We start from the raw sequence: 20,179 nt of genomic DNA, 5'->3' as shown, positions 1-20,179 counted from the left end.
ACAGGCAGGAGAGTGTCTTACTGTGGATATTTAAAACTCTTTTTTCCCCCTTCTTTATCTTTTTGTTGTTGTTATTGCCGTCTCACATTTTTGGTGTGTTATGTTTATTCAAGCTGTATTGCTTCTGTGCTTATAGCAGGTAAAGTGACAGGAATTCCACTTGGAAATCCCTACTTGGAGTTCCTGGTGTGGTTGTGCTTTCCCCCCATTTATATTTGCCTTTAAAGTCTTAACCTGTGCTGATTTTGGCTGGGGCAGAGAAAGAGCCCCATACTTGTGATGAAAATTAACTCTGCCCCAACCCAAACCAGCATATGAACATGGATTCATCTTGCAAAATCTGATTGTAACTCGAGTGGTTGCTAAACTTACCCCCCTTACAGAGGTCAAGCTCTGATATTCCAGACGTGGCTCTGATATTCCAGATGTGGCTCTGATATTGCAAATATCACCGATTGCAGTGTGCAAACACATCAGCACACAAGTCAGCTGGAGTCCCTCAGTCATTTACAGTCTTCCCAAATAAATTTCATGTGCTTTCCCTCTGATCAAACAGACACAGGCAGCTCCAGAAAGGAGGGAGGGTGAGCAGCATTGCCAGGGGCACTTGGTTATCCAAGGCCCTGCAGGACAAGGCGTGTCCTGGGCACAGGGAGGCGCGGCAAACACCTGCAATCAGGGTGTCAACAGAAACAGGAGGGCAGAGACTCACATCTTGGCTATTCTGAAACAGATAAAGAGAATAATGAGTGTCTGCACGGGGAGTTTTTGCTACATGATAATAGTGTTTAATCTGGGGCGTGAGGCAAGGCTGTGGCTGCTCACCTGCCAGGTGATGATGGAGCTGTAGTAACCCACCATGAGGCCCAAGCCTGATGAAGCTCTAGGAGCTTTACTTGTTAAGTTGTGCAATGCCCACAATTAGCATTTAAATGGCCACACTGCCCTGGTGCTGTAAAACTCATGAACAATTACTCACTGAAGCAAGGCCAGTCAAAGTTTTGTCACATCAGCACCTTCCTCGTGGTGCAGACACCCCTGTGCAGGGCTGGGCAATGCAATAAAAACTGAGATGTGCAGACACCCCTGTGCAGGGCTGGGCAATGCAATAAAAACTGAGATGTGCAGACACCCCTGTGCAGGGCTGGGCAATGCAATAAAAACTGACAGCTCAGAGAGGTGCTGGACCAGCCCAGGGGTGCAGTTCAGGAGTTAAGCTGCAAGGTTTTGGCCAGAGCTACCTGGAAATCACCTCTCACTTCACCCCATGTGTCTGTCAGTGTTTGTGCAGCTGTTGAGAACGTGGGGTTTGATTTCTAAGCATGATTTTGGGTTAAGTGAAGGGGCAGTGAACAGCAGTTTTAAGCTTTGTGCAATGTTGGATGTAATCTGCTGATATAAAATGTCCTGAGTGGTTGGGATTGGAGCTGATGACACAAAACTCTCTTCTTCAGTGCCAATTGTAGTAGTTATGTACTATTTGCTGAACTCCCAGGGTGGAAATCTGCTAAAATCAAACCCCAGGGTGATGAGCCCTTCAGGTCTGTCTGCTCAGGGAAATCAGCTGGCACTGTCCTGTGCTGAGACAAACCTTCAGCTTCAGTGCTTTAGCCCTGGCTGTAAAATTTAAGGGTTTGCTCTGAAATGAAACCAGTCTGAGAATCCAAGTAAATTTCCACCCTTCCCCAATCTGGAGGGACTTGTTTGTATGAGGTTTCAGCGGCAGAAAATGTGAGGCTGCTTCCAGTGTGAGAGGGTTTCTTTGAAATCTCCACAGCTGAGGCCCCTCAGAGAATTGGGGATGGGAACTTATTTTTAGTCGTGGTCTAGATGTTCATTGATCTGGGCTGTAAGTGTGGCAGCAAATGAAAGAAGCATTAACACTCGGTATTGAAGAGCAGGGACCAGGCCAGGAGCATTACATTCTCAGCATCATGACCACAGCCCTATTTGTAACATTAAAAATACATTTGGATGCTGTGAATTTGGCAGATGTTAAGTGTCTGTAAAACACTTGGTAGAGGGCAGCTTTCTGATGTGAATAACAACAGTCAATTGAACTGTATATTGGCTAGAATCAAATAAAAATAATGTGTTTCTAGCACAACACCAGCAAGCAAATAGAAACCGTGGAGGTATTTTAACCATTACTGTGGGAGGAAAAAAACCCCCAGTGTTAGTTCAGTTAATCCCCAAGCAAGGAAACTTCATCTGAAAATTTTCTTTTTCTCCCACTTCAATGACATTTTCTAGTATAACACACAGGACTCTTAATTCCTATTTGCATATTTCCTGGTATTGAAATATTTTCTTGCACAAGATTCCTGATAGGATGCAAATTAACACACCCACTAATGAGCTGCTGGTTGATGGGGTGATGTGACAGCTCTGTACCTGGGCTGGGAGGGGAGGAGGAGGAGGCTGTGTCCATCTGCAGCACTGCAGGGATTTGGAGAGACTGACTCTAATTCACTGGGCTGGTTTTTTTTGGCTGGAATAATTGTTGCTAACACTGTTTTTGTGTGTATGAATGTCAGCCTGGTACTGTAAGTCACTGGAACATAACCTTTTAAAGAATGCATCACTTCCAAATTTAACAAACAAGTCATACTCTGGTCCCACCTCTCGCTTGGGTTATTTTCTTCCCTCCTTTCTGCTGCTTGGAAGATCTCATGTGAAAAGGTGGCACAAGAAATGATGTATGGCCTGACTTTAGGAGTTGTTGGGACAATGCCAAGGAAAGCTATTTTTTAGGCAGTCCCTCAGTGATTCATGATTTACCCCTGCTCCCTATTGTTTCACACCAGTGCCTTTGGAGGCTTTTCCTGTGGCATCTCAAGGTGAAGGAGTTTGCAGAGCTGTGGCTGATTCATGGGCTGTGTTTTTCCCTCCATCTTTGGGGAATTTGGCAAACAGCAGAGCTGCTCACTGGCTGCCCACCTAACCTGAGCCCAGGCTGTGAGCTGGAGTTGAGTTTTCCACCTCCTGCGTGGGGTGTCTCAGCCTCCTGTGTTTCCTCTGGGCTGTGAACACAAGAGTTCCCACTGGGTGAAGAACAGGGATGGCTGGAAGACACATGGTGGCCTTAAACTGGGGGTCCCCCTTGTGTGTTCCTATCCATGAATTGTTTTGGGAACTTGCTTCTGCTGGGACGGTGTCCCTGGAGCCAGGACCCCGCACATCCCCTCCTTCCCTCCCGCATCCAGGCCGAGTGGGACACACTACACCGCTGAGGAGGAATGTGATCCGTGGCTGAAGCCTTGTACCGAGCACTCTGTGTCTGGATCCTCTCCCCCTGTGGCTGCTCCTGCCCTCTTTGCTGAATTTACACTTGTCAGAGCTCTTGGGAAGCCCGGGGTCAAACCTTACGGAAAAAGCCTCGGACGCCACTGACCGCTGCCTCTGCCTCCTCTCCACAAAGTATTTCTCAGCTGGTGCTGGGACTCAGAGGTTGCATAAAGTTGAATAAATAATGCTGATGGGTTAATTGTAGCTTGCAGGCTCAGTTGTTGATTAGAGTCATATGGTGTTTTTCCAGCACGTTGCAACCTTAGTTTCAACATCCTTGTTTCGTATAACCACGACAGATTATGTCTCCAGTCTCTTTATTTATTCGTGGTCCTCTGCCCCTGGAATGAACTGCTGGTGGAGGACAGGATATGCAGTAACTTCACTCCTGGTTGCTGTTTGGGGTGTGTACATTTACATGTTTCCCAGTTGCACTGATGAGGAAACCAATAAATTAGTAACGCAAGGTGAACCCAGTGCCGGGCCACAGCTGGGAGATCACTGCCTGCCATCTATCATGGGAACCAGACAGACTGGAATAAAAGCCATTCCTATCCTCTTGATATTGTTTTTCCTTAGAATTTCTGTCCAAAGGAAGCCTATTAATAAAATAGTAGCAAAAGCAGTAAGAAATTGCTTTTCAAATTGATGATTCACTGTTGTAGCAGTGAAGGGAAATGCATTTTTTCCAGCACAGCCTTCAACGTGGCTGCGTTTTCCCCTCTCTTTTTACAGCTGAAAGAATAGTCATTAGTTACATTAACAAACTTCTGTATTACACCTTGAGCAATTAGACCTACTTTCATGGCCTAGATATTGGTTTCTTATCCCCTAATAACACTGTTTATTAAATATGAGGTGTTTTCTTGTGTTTGAAATTGGTGTTTTTCTATTTGCTTTACTCTGCCTTTATAGTGACTGGGAAGGTGATGGGTTTCTTTCATTATTGGTTAATTTTCTTTTATTTGTTTCCTGTACACACAGTATTTTACTTTCAGATGCTATTTAATTGTACATGTGCATGAAATAATATTTTTTATTCAGTTCTGAACTTCTCACCAGATCTGACAGGGCCCTCCTGACTTTAAAAAAATAGATTTTCACATAGTGTTACTTTCAGCAAATGTTTGAAGAAATTAACCTCAAAATGTAAATTATACAAATTATATATTCATTATATAAATATATATATATTATGTAATGAATTAGTGTGTTCTGACTCATGTAAGGAATATGCAGCTCTTTTTTTAGAAGAATAGATAAAGATTTATGTCTTAATGGCTAAGCAAATATTTGAAATAAAGTTTTAAGGAATGAAACAAGTGTTTATGGGCAAATCTGATTTACTCAAGTTTGCTGTTGAGTTCCCTGTGTGGGTTTTTTGTTTGCTTGTTTGTTTTTTTTAAATTTTTTTAACAGTTATGGAAATGTTTCCCCTTCTCTGAGGGATGTGATGCAGGACTGGAGCAGAACAGCAGCTGCTGTTTGGTCCCTCCCCCTGTCCCAGCCACATTTCTCACAGCAGCAGGAGACCACAGTTCTTTAATTCATCAGATGGGCCAGAGCACACGTTGTCTTATTTGTGTTTTTCCAGAGTTTTTAAGGAGGTGAATGTGTCAGGATTAGGTGATGACACCAGTTTGCCTTATTTTTGGCAGTTTTAAGTGCTCAGGGACAGAATCTCATTTTTCTCTGCTCAGTGTTCCAGGGGCAGTTTTTAGGTGGGGATTTTGCCCACCCTGGGTGTGCTGCTTTCCACTGAGCAGCAGGAACATGTTCTTCATCCACTTTCCTGTAAAGGCTCTCTGCTGGTTTTTATCACAATTACTAAATACCTCCATTAGAGAAATAGGTTCTTTTGAAGAAGCTCTGAATTCCTGGGATCCTGCAGAAAAATTAGCATTAGCCCTTAGTGCTGAAGCACAGGGAAACAATTGGCATCTGTAAAGAATTTCAGACTGATTCTTTAATTTTATACAGACCATGCAGGACAGTTGCTGCCTGCTTAATAACCCACTTGAATAGTGTGCTGCAGGCCTGAGTACAGAGACAGAGCTAAATATGTTGAAAAGAGCATTCTTTGCTTTGCATTTAATCCACAAGCCTTTAAATGAAGGAGAAAATTTAATTCTCGAAGGTGGCCCAGGGAGAAGCTGCTGGGGTTGTTCAGCCCTGGTACATCCACCCTGCAGCACATTTTTGTGTGTTCATACCCCTCAGTGAACATCTGGCAGCTCTGTGACACCAATCCATAAAGTGTTAACTTTCACATGATTCAGAAGATTTTTCAGAGGAGACTTTTATTTCCCCCCCTCTGGAAAATTAATTATAAACCGTCTCCAGCTTTTATACTTTTATTATAACCCAGCTATATTCCAGCAGAATCTCCTGGCAGATAGTTTCCTCTTCCATTTCCAAATGAAGATGTGTTAAATTTATTTGCTGCAGGAACTTGTAGCTTGTGCTGTAACCTTGGTCATGGGACTGGATATAAAAACAGAGGGATAGAAGCCCACTTAACAGTGGGGAACAAAGTGGAGCTGGAAATGTTATCAGGCTGGGAAGGCAAAACGTGTTGAATTACTTGAGAAGGCAGATTTTGGACATATGATTTTGGACATGTGGCTTCGCTCACTGAATCCACGTGTGGTTCACACTGCTTGTGTGAGGTCAGGCTGTGCCATGGTTGTATAAAAGGGACCAGGTGCCCCAAGAAGACAGCACTAAAATCCAGGTGAGAGCCATTTCCTGGGCTGGACCCCTTTACCTGTGCTTGGAAAGAGCCATTCCTCCTGTAGGTGTGTGGGAGGCTGAGCTGCCCATTCCAAAGGAATCAGCATCATGCTGCTAATTCAGCGAGAGCTTTGGGCAAGTCCTCAGTGTTCTATATGTGCATTTTTTATTTATAATTAATGATAAGCATAGAGGTCTTGTGGAGGTTTCATTTTTCTGCTCTAAAGATGCGTCGATCAGGAGTAAGTTCTACCTATTTTTCCACACTTAGTATGTCAAAATATGTTCCAGTAACCTTAAAGAGCTGCTTTCATAAAATATCTTGATGAAATTTTGCCAAAGTGTTATTGTAAAGTGGATACTGAAACCCTGGCCCACTCAGGTTCAATATTCTAACATTGTACATTGACTTTTGTTGTGCTGCTGGCATTTTCTTTGTAAGAAAGCTTCTCCCCTCCACTACCCCAGCCTCAGGGAGTGTTAAGGGCAACTGTGTACTTCTTAAAAAGGTGAAAACTGAATGCAGATTTTCTTTCCACTCTGACCTCGTTTCTTTTCCAGGCCCTGGAAGAAGCCCAGAAAGCCATCCAACAGCTCTTTGGTAAAATTAAGGATATTAAAGACAAGGCTGAAAAATCTGAACAAATGGTGAGCAGCACTTTCTTTCTGGCCTTTGAAATGGAGGGGACACTGACTTTTCCTGTCAGTAACATTTTTGTTCTTGGTCCTGTCTGGTTGATAATTTCCTACTGAGCCTGTATTGAACCAGCAGCATTCCCAGGGCTGCTGAGCTGACACCCCTGCAGTCCTAAAGAGGAGAGACTGGCTTCTTATCTCCTGAAAATTTCATTGCTGGGGCTTGATATTTAACCAGAATCCTTTTTCATCCACTAGGTGAAGGAAATCACGCGGGATATCAAGCAGCTGGACCATGCCAAGCGTCACTTGACCACCTCCATCACCACCCTCAACCACCTCCACATGCTGGCAGGGGGGGTGGATTCTCTGGAGTAAGTGTGGGAATTCCTGGTGGTGCTTTGGCACCACTGCTGAGTTGTGAAGTTTGTGCAGTGCTCTCTCTGGGTGTGTCACAGCCTGCCTAGTTTTTTGGAGGGAATTTTGCTTCAGAGTCTGGATTTCTGCTGGCATATCCTTTCAGTGCTGCTCTGAGTGACCCTCAGGCTGTGTTGTGTTTAAAAGTTTGCAGCATTGATTGCTTGAATTGCTCTGTTGATCCTTGGTGACAAGGAATGAGTCTGGCTTCATTAAAGAGTAGGACAGCCTGGCAGGAATCCTCATTAGGGATGTGCTCTTGGGAATCTGGGAGGATTTTTGTCAATCTTATATCTAAAACTGCAATGAGTTTTGGTAAAAGTCTGCTCTAGTTTTCATTCTAGCATGAGTTTAAGGAAACCTTGCAGCTTGTACTGTGTGTAAATTGGGGGTTATACATTTCTAATAATCCATTGTGGGTTTTTCAATATGCTTGAGGAACACATAATCTAGGAAAACACAGCCTTTTTACATGTTGTATCTGTGAAGTTGCACAGCCTGTTCTTGGTTTGTAGCAAATCCTGCACGAGTTCTGGGTCATGAAATGCTGAGAAGAAAATTTTACTTAGCCTGCTGTCTCCACTGGAATGATCCTAAAGGATGATATAAAAATAAATTAACTTGATTTTCTTCTTTTCGCTGTCAGTTCCCTGTGAAAGTTATTAACAGAGAAGTCAGGGCTAATGGCTTTTCAGCATCGTTCTCCTCTAGAGAAGCTTTAACTCACACTTTGTGTGTGATGATGAATGGCTTCACTCGGGTCATTACAGTGAAATAACATTTACTGCCTCCGGACCCATACTGGGAAGCGGATGCATTCAGTAGTTTACATGTTCCTTGCCAAGTGTTGCTTTTGACATTTATGTTTTTTTGAGGCATTGTTAGATGTGTGCCAGATTGGTTTATTTTAGCATCACTTAAATGAAATTTTAATGCTGCGTTGGAATGTTAATGAAGAGCTGTGTATTTTAGAAAAATAAATGTCAGTAGGGACCAGCGTGACCCAGTGGGGATGAAGTAACCTGTGGAATTACCACCAGGGATTTTCATTCTGCCTTTGTAAATCTTTAATTTCCCCTGCAGGGCTATGACCAGGAGGAGACAATATGGGGAAGTTGCCAACCTTCTCCAAGGTGTCGTGAATGTGTTGGAGCACTTCAACAAATACATGGGGATCCCTCAGATTCGACAGCTCTCTGAAAGGTAAAAGGTTCAAACACCTTTCTCTGCTGGGGAGGAAGGACAGGAAATGTCTTAGGCAGATTTAATCTCGAGGATGTGAAGCCTGGACACGGTCCTTGGAGCTTTTTTACAGCTAAAACAAGCAGGTTAATACTGGACAGAGTTTGCTCCAATGTGGAGCAGCCCATTCTGTTCAATGGCAGTAATTAGTGTGATTGTAACTTGCTCTGTGCTTTTTACTGCCAGGCTTTTCATTTTCTCACCTGGAGGAAGCTGTGCAAGTGCAGATTGTTCTGTGTGGTGTTGATGTGCAGGTGTTTGTGGTGAGCCCTGAGGTGATGCTTTCTCCTGCTCTGTTCAGCTCAGTGTTGGAGCTCAGCTGCCTGGCATGAAGCACAAATCTCTTCATGCACATGGTGATGTCTGGGCCCCTTTGTGCCTCACCATGAACTGAGCTGCTGCTGAGCTGCTCTCAGCCTGCAGTGCCCCAGGGCTCAGACAGGATTTCTCCTTGTGCCTTTGCCAAACCTGGTTATTCTGAGCACCTTAAGCTTCTTCTGCCAAAACCTGCTCCTCTTGCCCAATTCTGCTGAGATTTGAGGCTTATTGCCAATCTTCTTCTGCTGGGCTTCTACAGTTCTGATTTTCTGAAGTGGAGTTACACTTCAATTTGGTGAGTTTTGGTGCAAGTCCCCACCCCTACCTCAGCAGCAGCAGGTGAAGGCTCAGTCAGTGCTCACCAAGCCACCATTTCTCCCCAGTCTTGGCTTCATTTGGGATGTGACAGCTTGGAGTTGAGGGAACAAGACCTTCCCTGTTCTCAGGGACATTGCTGTCCCTGTCTGAGGTGACTTTGCTCATCACAGAGGTGCTCGAAGGGATCTTTTAGGCAGTCATTAATTTTTTTTGGTGACTCCCTTTGCTAAGCCAGCAGCTGGCTCCCTGTGTTGTTTAGTGATGGAAACAGAGTTTGAGTGATTTGTTTGTAATGTTTTCATGTAAATCTGTTGGGCTTTTTTTATGGTATAGATACCTCTTCCAGAAAACACAGATGGAATCCATGAAACAGAGCAGAAGAAAAATCCACTCTAAATCTAGAGAAGGGATGGGGCCTTGTTTAGCAAAGTATTTGACCATAAGCATTTGCTTAAATTAACATGAACATCAAGGAAATGTAAACATATGTCAGTGCTTTTCAGAGTTGAGGCTGTTGTCTGTTCCAAACTTGTGCTCAGAAAGATTGCTTGCTTCGTTTTCTTCCAGAGGGGGTAATGCCCTTTGGGCAGAAACCTGCTCTTATTGGCCATTTTAAGGCCAAACATAATTTAAGCCTTGGTCTAGAATTCTGGCTGGTTTTCCCTTTCTCTGGTGGATGATTATTTAATACTTTTGTATTAAAAGTATTATATATATATAACAATCAAATGCTGATTGTTATAAAATCCAATTCAGGCTCCTGCTAAAATGCCCGGTGGTTTTGAGTCACACCAGTGAGACTGGCAAGAACATGGAGGAAAACTTCTTTTGTTTTATTCTCCCTTCAAGATAAGGATCTGAAAAGCTCAAGAAAGTCTGTTCCTCCTATTTTTAGAATTGCCTCAGCAGGGTTTTCCTTCCAGTGTTTATACAGGGAGAGCTGCACCATCTGGTAGTGATAGAGGAGGCTGCTTGTGGGGCGAAAGGAGCTGCTCTGGGGTGCTGCTGGGAGCTCTTCACAGCTCCACATCCAGGCAGAAAATTCCTGCAGGGAGGTCCATGGCACCATAATTCTGCTTTTGGGGTTTGACTCCATGGCTGTGTGTTAGGGCCTGGTTTGGAGTTGACTTTTCTCTCTCCTTTGCTTGGAAATCCTTTTGTGATTCACGAAATATCAGAGGAAGTTTGCCTGGCTTCTTGCAGGGATATATTTAGGCTGTGAAATTGCTGGGGTTTGATATCTCATGGATTTGTTTTAATGGTACAAGTGAAGCCTCTAGGATGTTTGGGAAGGCAAGAAATGTTTTAGTAGATGTTGGCACAGACCTGTGACAGTAACCAATGTCTGTTATATACAATAAGCCCATTATATACACTGCTAAACGAGCAGATTCTGTTGCTTTGTGAAATAAAAAGCCTCTTTTTTTCATGGTGTGAATGGAATGAAGCCAAGTATGAATGGGAAACCATGGGAAGGAGAAGTGCCTGCTTGGTGGTGTTGGATGTGCTTTTTGTCATGGGGTATTCAATTTAGGTTGCTGCTCCTGGATACTGTGAGAAGTAATGATGTGTTTTTAATGTTGTTTTCCACCTGTTCTGTCCCTTTGAAAATAACCAAGCAAAAATCCCACTGTAAGAATTCATTGGAAACCTGGACTGAACTTTTAATTAGTTGGTTTCTTGTGCTGATCCTGTTGAGTATTGATGTAAAAATGTCACAGTTCATATCCAAAAGTAAATATTTTCCTAAGAGTGTTCCTAAATCAATTTCTAATGCAGAGCTTTGGTAGTTGTTGTAGTAAACAGGAGTATTTTCTTATCTCTCAATCCTCTGCTGTTTTCTGTCTGTGGAGGGAGGTACAATTAATGGTCCCAAACCCACCCAGAAAAGTGGTCTTGCAGGCTTAGCAGATAGTGGAAAAATGCCTGGAAAATATTTAGGAGAAAGATAATTATAAGTTTGCCACAGGAAAACAGGCTGGCTCAGCCTCTTTTTATCTCAGCAAGCTGCCAGGCGTGGTTTAAGATTTCTGGTAGCTTTGGCTAAAGGAATTATGGTTTCTAGTAATTGAATGTCATTTGAAACATAGCAGTGGGTTTTCTTGTTGTTCTTTTTTAAAGGCAGGGGACACGGAGAACAAAAGCCACTAATAATAAAACAGAAGTCAGAGAAACAGAAATTATTAACAGTTGGATAACCAGAGGGTTTGGCAACCCCAGGAAAAGGCAATTCCCTGCTGTGTGGGATGGCTGCTGGGGTATCCCAGCACATTTCTGGGGGAACCTACCAAGGAAAGAGACCCTTATCAAACCCACCTGAGGCTCTGAAGGAGCCTGAATCTCTTGTCTGGGCTTGCTGAGCTAATTCTCTTGGTGGAGTGGTTCCACACACCCTCAGGCACGTGCAGTGAAGGTCATTCAGTGCTGAATGTCGAGGCTTCACGGAGAATATTCTGAATTATTGAAAAGATGACAGCTTTCCATGGGGGCAGAAACCTCCAGTGGCTAAACAAGTGCCCCCCTGTGTTCTCTGCCTAAGGCAGTTGTGCTCTAAAGGGGTGACAGAAAACCTTTCTTGCTTCTGGGTGTCTGTTCATAATTGTGAAAATGATTGAGTGTGTCTGTGTGTGGTTATATTAAAAGTGATATTTACTGGGAGGGCACTGGGGCTCCCTGTCCTTGCTCACACACACCCAAACTTTTGGCTACCTGAATGGCTCTGCCCTGTCCCTCTCTTAGAAAATATGAAAGGAGAAAAAAAAAAAAAAAAAGATTCAAACTTGTTCTCCCTGCCTGCTTTTGAGAGATTTTTATACCTATTTTTAAAAAATACATATTTTTAACATCCCGCTTGAGCAAGACATTCCTGCAAGTTTCTTAATTTAAGGATTTGAGAATCCCCATTAAGACTATCCTTAAGTACTTTCCTGAATCAGAGCCTAAAACAACAAAGCTTGTGGACAGGGCTTTTTAACTGCTTGACAGAGGTTCTTTTAAATTTGTTGAGTCTTTAGGAATCTGGCTGCTGCTCTTTTCAGTGCCTCCACTGTGCTGCACTGCAGCTGTTGTCAAATAGAAAGGTCCCCACAGCCACTCATAAAGAAAGAAGTATCACTGCTAAAAGCTCCCAGTTGTTCATACAAACTCATTAATTTCTGTGATTCCTAATTCTGTACACTTCTTGTTTCTTGATTATTTAAAAGATAGAAATCTCCAATATGTTTCAGTGTCTTAATTTTTTATTATTTTTTTTTGTTTTCCCACTTTTTTTCCTGGAGATTTAAAGGGATTGGTTCTGTGATGCTTTCTGACATGAACTACAGGTGTTTTCTTGTGGAATTTAAGCAGGAGTAAACCTGTAGCTGTGGCTTCCTCCTTACTGATTAAATTTCCCACTCCTATTTCAACATATTACTGAACTCCTTTTGTTTCCCAGTTATGAAGTTGTTAACTGGGTGTCTTTACCTGGAAGAGTAGAGGAGTTTCTGAACATTCCTGTGAAGCTGAGAGCTTAAGTGAGAATTATTTTTGACATTGCAGGCAGGAAGCTTTTCCAACAAAATCCCCATAAATAAATCCTGGGGAAGGCAGGTCATACATCCAGTTAAATCACAGATATAAAGTTATATTTCAGCCACTTTTAGAGGACTAAAATTTTCTGCATTTGGCACCATGAAAGAAATCCAGCATTGTCAGATCATCTCGTAGGTTTTTGCTACTAATGGAACTCAAATGGGAAGATTAAAGAAGCAGATCATTCCTTGATAAGGCTGAGGAGTCTTAAAGAAGCACAAAAAAAACTCCCAAGTCTTCTCCCCACAGCCTGAGCAAACATTTTCACAACAGTAAATGTCGCCAGTCTTGCTAAAGTATCAATCTCAGTGGGAAAATCCTCTGTTTGAGTGATCAGTTTAGACCTGAAAGCATTTCCAGTATAATAAAAACTGATGGAAGAATTCAAGGGCTGCAGAGGGGTATAAGTGCCTCACTGTTTGCTTTGGCACTTTCTAGTGTGTGTAGGCATTTCCATTTCCCTAGAAGTATCAATTAAGCTGTATTGACTTTTATTTCTGGAAATTGGAAGCTTTATTCTCTCAGCCAAATAAAGAGCAAGGTTGTGGTTTATTCTATTCCCATTTCATACCTTTGCTCTTTTGTGCTTCTCTAAGACACAGGGAATTTATAGAATAAAAAACTGCTGCCAGCAGTATTTAAAAGCAGATCAGTACCCCTGGAACTGTGAAATGTTCTTGGTGAAGATTGAAACATTGTGAAGCTTTTTACGCGTTAGAAACAGATTTCTGTTAAAATGTGGTCAACATAAATGAATTTAAAAGTAGATCACACTGGCATTAAAGGATTTTCAAACAGCTGATTTCTCAGCTGATTAACTGGCCCTTATTGAAATATTAAATGGCAGCGGGGCAGGAGAATCCAGGACACGCTCTGCTGCAGCTGAGGGGTCAGTGCTGTGCAGAGCTGTCGTTCAAGGAGCAAACACCCTCCCAGTTTTGACACACAGACCTTCTTAACGTGGATGATTTCTCTTCAGCATCCTTTTAATCCCCTACAAACCTTCATACAGCTGGTGGTGTTTCAGGGTTGTTGAGCCACCACCAGAGCCCTTCCTGTGTCCCCCTCAGGGTGAAGGCAGCACAGAACGAGCTGGGCCAGCAGATCCTGGCTGACTTTGAGGAAGCCTTTCCTTCTCAAGGTACAAAGGTAAAGTTCTCACTTTCCCTCTTCCTCCCATTGAAAAATGTCACTGAAAATGCTTCAGTATGATTGTTGCTGGATTTAATCTCATTTTTCCTCTAGATTTGTCTCTGCCTGTTTCAGGAGTTTGTTTAGAAAGAAAAAGGTGATTTCTCACTGTTCCTGTCGGGGGGAAGTGCCACCCTTCCCCTGTCACACTGCACACAGCTACTGCAGCCAGGGAATTCCTCAATAATTCATCTGTGGGACCCCAGTGGGCTTTCCTTGGGCTCTCACCCAGTCCCTTTTGTTATTTGTTTGTCAGAAAAATTGGTGTTTTGTTCCAAGGAAGCCAAGCACAGGCTGGCTGTCCACAAGGTGCCACCAAGTTGGTCTCTGGTTTTCTCAGCACAGATACAAATCTGGGCTGGGTCTAAGGCACCCACTGTGCTTCCCCAGCATTGTGCATCCCAACATTTGCTGACAGTAAGGGGAGTAGGTGTGAATTTGAATTTACTTCCAAGAAAACACCACTTTTATCTTTCAAAGTACCAGCTCTGCTGGTTTCTTCATACAGCTGACAAGTACAGAAATAAGGAGGCTCTTTGGAAGGGTTGGTGAAGGGCAAATCTGTGTCCATGTGAAGCAAAACAGCCTTTTTTTTAAAAAAAACAGTTCCTAAGTTTTCTGCCTTACCATGGGACAACTTCATGGTCAGTGAAATGGAAGCAGCTCAGTTTTTGTGCAACAGAAGAAAGATGCAGCAATAAATAAAGAGTAGCAGCAGAAAAGAGAATAATAGGAAAGGATAAACCCAAGGTAACCTGGATGCATTTACAATCACCCATTCCACTTATTTAATCTGAAATCATTTTCTTCCTGTTTATTTTGACAGAGGACTGGTGGGCCCAGCAATGTCCTACGTGATGCCTGCCTGGTAGCCAACGTCCTGGATCCCAGGATCAAACAGGAAATCATCAAGAAATTTATTAAACAACACCTCTCTGAGTATCTGGTCCTTTTCCAGGAAAATCAAGATGTAAGGGAAGCTTAGCACGCTACATTTAGATTTCACATTTTGCTCTGCTGGCATTCCCAAAATTCACGCTTCCACAGGTTCCTGTGGTGAAAAGTTTTTATCCCAAAGGCTTGGAAAGTGATTGTGGGTGTGATCTGGAGTGGCTGATGAGCTGGGAGTTGGTGTTATCTCTGCCAGGATCCTCCCACCTTAGACCTCAGTTTCTCAGATCATCACTAGAAATGTTTTATCTCCTCATGTAGAAAATAAATTTATTTATGTTAGATTTATTTCCTGCCCTGCAAAGGGCTGGAAAATGAAGCTCTGAAAATTGCAAACTCAACACCACCACCCCCCAGACAATCAATAAACACCCAAAACTGCTTTGAAAGCTAAGGGGGCCCTCCCTTAACCTTCTAGGAAGTTAATTCTCTTAGTAGCTAATTTTTTAACTTCCTGTCCTGATAGCTAACTAACAGCTTTTTAAAAGTTTACCATAACCACCTTGAATTTGGAAAAAAAAAAAGCCACACTAACCAAAATCACCTTTAGATCAAAATGTATTTTGTGAATTTCAAATGTTTGACATAGAGAAAAGCTAAACTGCCTAAGTTGAAACAGCATTTTTCCATCAAGGATTTTTTGATTAATCTTCCTCATTTTTGACCAGAGAACACTAAAACTAGGGGAGAAATCCCTTCCTGCTCAGCTTGTAAGAATTTTTGTTGGAGTTTAAATGGGAGCTGAATGTAAGAATCCAGGAATTCCTGCACTCTCATCCCACTTTAAACTCTCTGTGAAACAAAGGGGGTGGGATCAAATGAAATATTATTGGATTGAATTTTCAATAATCTCTGCATGATTTAGGAGTACTGTTATCCTCATTTTCAACAGAACTTGCTCTCTTAATTCACACAAGATAGGATTTTCAGTCTGGCATGTGTTTAAGCACTTGGAATCCCAGAATCATTGAGGTTGGAAAAGACCTTTAAGATCTTTGATTCCAACCGTGTCCAAGTTCGCCGCTAAACCCTGTCCCTACGTGCCACATCCACACATCTTTAAAATCCCTCATGGGCTGGTGACTCAGCCAGTTCCCTGGGCAGCCTGTTCCAGTGCTTGATAGCCCTTTGAGTGAAGAAATTTTTCCTAATATCCAATCCAAACCTCCCCTTGGAGCATTCAGAGGATGTTAATCAATGTCAAATCAGCTCTGATTGATCGCCCGAGCTCCTCGGCAGAGCTGCAGCAGCAGCAGAGTTGTGAATATTTGCAGCTGCTGCTGCTGCAGGTGCTGTTGGTGGTAAGAAGTCACTGTCCACGGGGTTCAGGTGGCCTGGCTGGATAAGATCGACCGGCGCTACGCTTGGATCAAGAGGCAGCTGGTGGATTACGAGGAGAAGTACGGGCGCATGTTCCCCACGGAGTGGTGCATGACGGAGCGCATCGCCGTGGAGTTCTGCCACGTCACCAGGTGAGCCCCACGCAGCTCCTGCTGCCTCCCAGCTTCCTGCAAGGGTCAGTGGCTAAAGGCAGGCTGCAGATATCTCTGTGGAATTGTTTGTGATGAAAAGGGAGCGAAAAGCCTGAGAAGCATCGCTAAAGCGGTGAGAAATTGAAGTGATGTGAAAATCAATTTTCAGCATAGCAGGTAAAAATCAGTAATATTTCAGGCCAAGTGGAATAGCGTGAGCTGAGCATGGTGTGAACGACTCAGACCAGGCTCTTTGCCAGCCCAAGGGCCAAGTGGAGTCCCAGTAGCACCATTGCCTTTGTTCTGAGACCCCAGTGGGAGTCACTGTGCTTCCCAAGGTTGGATCCTGAGGGCTTTCCCAGCTGGCTGCTAGCAGATGGGGTCCTGTTACCCACAGAGCTTGGAACAACTGTGGTTGTGTTTGAAATGGGATCTGCAAAGCAGTTTTATGTTAGAGAGCCTCTTAGGAATTAGCCTGAATTTTGTGATGAAAGTCTTTCTGGGGAATGGACTGAGTTCCAGTATTAGGTTTCAGATCTTTATAGAAAACCACATTTGTTTTTTCTGTATATCTCTTGCAGGGCAGAGCTCTCCAAGATCATGCGCACAAGGGCGAAGGAGATCGAGGTGAAATTGCTTTTGTTTGCAATTCAGAGAACAACCAACTTTGAAGGGCTCCTGGCCAAGCGCTTCTCTGGCTGCACTCTTGCTGATGGCACAGTGGTAAGGGCACTTCTGAAGAGCTGTCCTTTACTCAGCAGCTTTCTCAGGAGCAGGAAACCCCCTCACACATAGCTCAGGTAGTGGAGACTACAGAAGGTGTCACCTGCAGCCTCCCCTTGTTCAGAGTGTTTAATGTGACTCTGCTCAGTGGCCTGTAGTTGGAAAAGTGATTTTTAGTTGTGTAGACTGTAGAGGAGATGACACAGGGCTCACAAGAATAAAAATACACTGCTTGTGTGCTTTTCTGGTTCTCCTGGGGCTCTGTGCTGTTTGAAGCCACATGGAGAGCCACAGAGTGATTATGGTGTTGTTAACTGCATTGTAATGTTTGTTCTCTACATGTCCCTGACACTTTATAACTAAAAGTCCCCTCTTCTCCTCATTTCTGGGTACCACACATTCACCACATGGTACCAGCTTTCAATCCCACATTGTCTGTTGGGATTGCAGGGACACTGATAGCTTCTGCTTTGTCTCTTTTGGTAGATTATAAGGGCAGAACCAAGAGAAAAAACTCAGGGAATATCTCTGGAGCCATCTCTGAGCTTTTCCTGCCTGGAATCTCAGCCCAGAGCTCTGTCAGCCTGGGACCACAGAGCATGTGTGGCTCAGAAGCCTCTTTGACATTGGCTTCTCTGTCCAGCTGGTGTCTTGAAGCCTGCTTGGATGTGATAATTCAGCCTCCAAGGAAAGCTTGCTGGACCCACTTGTCATTTGCTGTGGGTGCTGCTAATTAAAAGAGGAAGTCCTGTAAGGTTTTCTCTCTGGCTGAATTTAGATCTCTCAAGAATATGGCTTTATTTATTCTGACAAATTTCATAGAAAATTTTCAACTTCAATTAAGTTGGCTTCACTGGGTTGTTAAAAGTAAGAAAACCAGAAGGGGAGGGTGTGGTTTGAAATGGCAGAAAATGCTGTGTTTCCCCCTTTCTGACATGCCTAGAGGCTGTGACACTCTGGCTGTCATTTGCCCTATTTCATACCCAAAATGAAGTCCACTGTTATAAATATCTGGCTGGTGAGTGCAGAGGAGGGGACAAACAGTGAGAGCAGCAATTTGGGGTTTATTGCAGGGCAGAATTTTGGAGCTGCTGTTGCAGGTTATCCCAGTGGAGACTGCACACTTTGGAGTGGGGTTTGGGAGAGTGGGAAGGTCACACTGGAAAAAAACAGCCCTGTCAAGGAGGATTGAGGCAGCGTGCGTGCAAACAGAGGAGGGGCTGAGGATGGAGGGATGGAGAGGGAGCCAGGATCTGATCACCTCTGCTGGGAGAAGGCAAATTGCAGTGTTTGAAGGGCTCAGGAATGCCAAGTGTGGATGCAGCTATGTGCCAGAGGGCACAAAACTGGCTGTTCTCTAAAGAGCTTCCTCTTTTCCTACAGAAGAAGCCAGAAGTGCCACCTCCCTCCACCAACCCCTTTCTGGAGGATGAAACTGGGGCAGAGGCAGATGAGGTTGTGATGGAGAAAAGTGATATGGACAAAGTAAGTCTTTGAAGTTCTCAGTCGTCAGCCTCTGAATCTCCAGTGGGGCCTCAGCTTTTCCCATCCCATTGGTTTGAAAAGTTTGTTTTCACAGCAATTAATTTAGTGCAGTTTTAATCCTTTGTGCAGCATTCAGGCTCCCAGTATGACCATGCTTTGCTCTGGCTCACTTCACTGAAACCAAAGCAATCTTTATTCCAGTTAATAGTGCAGAGACAATCCTACCACGTGAGAGTGAGCTGGATTCTGTTCCAGCCTGTGCAGCCCAAATGTGGCTACAGGATTTCTGTCAAAGTGAGATGAAACAGCTATTTGGGTTTTCAGATCCCCAAAGAAGCTCTTCTACAAACAGTTGCAATTCATATTTTGCCCTGTCAGCCAAGCAAACTGTCTGGAGTCACCAGGCAACTCATTGAACTTTCAAGTGTCAGCTTTAGATTTTCACTCCAGATAAATCACTTCTGGGATTTTTTATCTTTGCAGTGCTTTTCATCCATTACCTCTGCAAAGCAGGGAACACCTAACTGCTTGTACAAGCACAGGGCTTCCAAAGCCCTCTGCAAACATTAAAGGGTGAATGGTAAATGCAATTGTTTTAATTGGCACCAATATCAAAGCCTGTATTTTTTATACACCAGATGGATGTTTTCTAAATGTTCGGTTGTGAGTTACCTGAGGCTGGTGCTCTCCTCTTATTTAAGGGATTTACAGCCTTTTAAATGGGCTGTGTACAGGTGTATCTTGATGGGTGACCAGAGCCTCAGGACCTACTCAAATCCTTGCCCCTGGGGACATGAGGAGGTGAGAGCTCTCCACCAGCAGAGTCTGGTCCACTACATCCCCTCCAGATTTTCACATGAGCAGGGCAGCCCCTCTGCCTTCATCCAGCTTTCAGCCAAAGCCCTGAAACAGAATGATTGAAGCAAGATTTTGCTCTTTTCTTTAAAACACAGCTTGGACAGTTGGTATTGTGTGGACTTCATCAGGGAGACAGAGTTTGGGAACTTGGGGAGACGTCTCTGATGCATTTTTTGGGAAGAGCTTCCTATCCAATACCTAATGACTGGAAGGTTGGCTTTGATTTGGCAGTGTTGAGATGAGAGGACATCCTTGGAGAAGTCAGTGGTGTTGGGAGGCAGGTGAAGAGATAATTGCAACAATTAGGGCTGGGTTTATTGAACAGCAGAATGCAGCAGTTCCTTGTAGGAATGCCCTGTGTCAGTGTCACAGTGCTGGGCTCTGCTGCCCTGCAGCCTCCTGTGTGCCAAGTGGGCTCCAGCATTTCAGTGTCACAGTGCCAGCAGCTGCTGGTTGGTGCTGAGAGTCTGGAAGTGCTGCAAGTCTCATCTTCTGCCGTCACTGCGTGAGGAACTGAAGGGACACAAAGAGTTGAAGATGAAGGGTTTTCAGTAAAAGAGCCCTTCCAAGACACCAGTCCTGAAAATTCAAGACTCTTGGGAATCTAAGAGGGAGCACAAGAATTTTGGGGGGGAAATCCATGCTCAAAAGGCATCTCTTTTTGGTAATCCTAGCAGTTCGATTTAATCTGTTTACTTTGGATAGTAATGAAAGGAAACTGGGCCAGCTGCAGACCTCCTTACTGTGACAACAGTAACCTTTTATTATTTCCATCAAACTCAAGGAGGAAATAGCTTAAACATCTGCAGCTTTGGACAGGGTTGCACATTCAGAAATACAGCTTCACTGCTACTGTTAAAAGATTTAGTATTCCTTCCACCAGACACGCTGGGAGCAGCGTGATGCAGAGACACACAGCCTGCTTCAGGAGTTGGCTCTTCCAGCCTGATGAGTGGTAAACATGGTGAATCTGC

General features: G+C 43.8%; 1 protein-coding gene across 1 annotated transcript in view; it reads left to right on the top strand.

Moving 5' to 3' along the window:
* VPS53 (VPS53 subunit of GARP complex) overlaps positions 1-20,179 on the top strand; it is a 61,242-nt gene that overhangs the window by 11,634 nt on the left and 29,429 nt on the right. The window contains exons 5-12 of the mRNA XM_005525718.3: positions 6,583-6,669; positions 6,916-7,031; positions 8,158-8,277; positions 13,596-13,674; positions 14,543-14,686; positions 15,997-16,139; positions 16,721-16,862; positions 18,246-18,347. Coding sequence (XP_005525775.1) covers positions 6,583-6,669; positions 6,916-7,031; positions 8,158-8,277; positions 13,596-13,674; positions 14,543-14,686; positions 15,997-16,139; positions 16,721-16,862; positions 18,246-18,347 — 933 coding nt within the window. The remainder of the gene's footprint in view (positions 1-6,582; positions 6,670-6,915; positions 7,032-8,157; positions 8,278-13,595; positions 13,675-14,542; positions 14,687-15,996; positions 16,140-16,720; positions 16,863-18,245; positions 18,348-20,179) is intronic.

The sequence above is a fragment of the Pseudopodoces humilis genome, chromosome 23 (genome assembly GCF_049639895.1).
Source record: "Pseudopodoces humilis isolate 2021_Gansu_Grassland_sample_001 chromosome 23, ASM4963989v1, whole genome shotgun sequence".
NCBI lineage: Eukaryota > Metazoa > Chordata > Aves > Passeriformes > Paridae > Pseudopodoces > Pseudopodoces humilis.
This window is presented reverse-complemented; position numbering and strand designations above follow the sequence as displayed.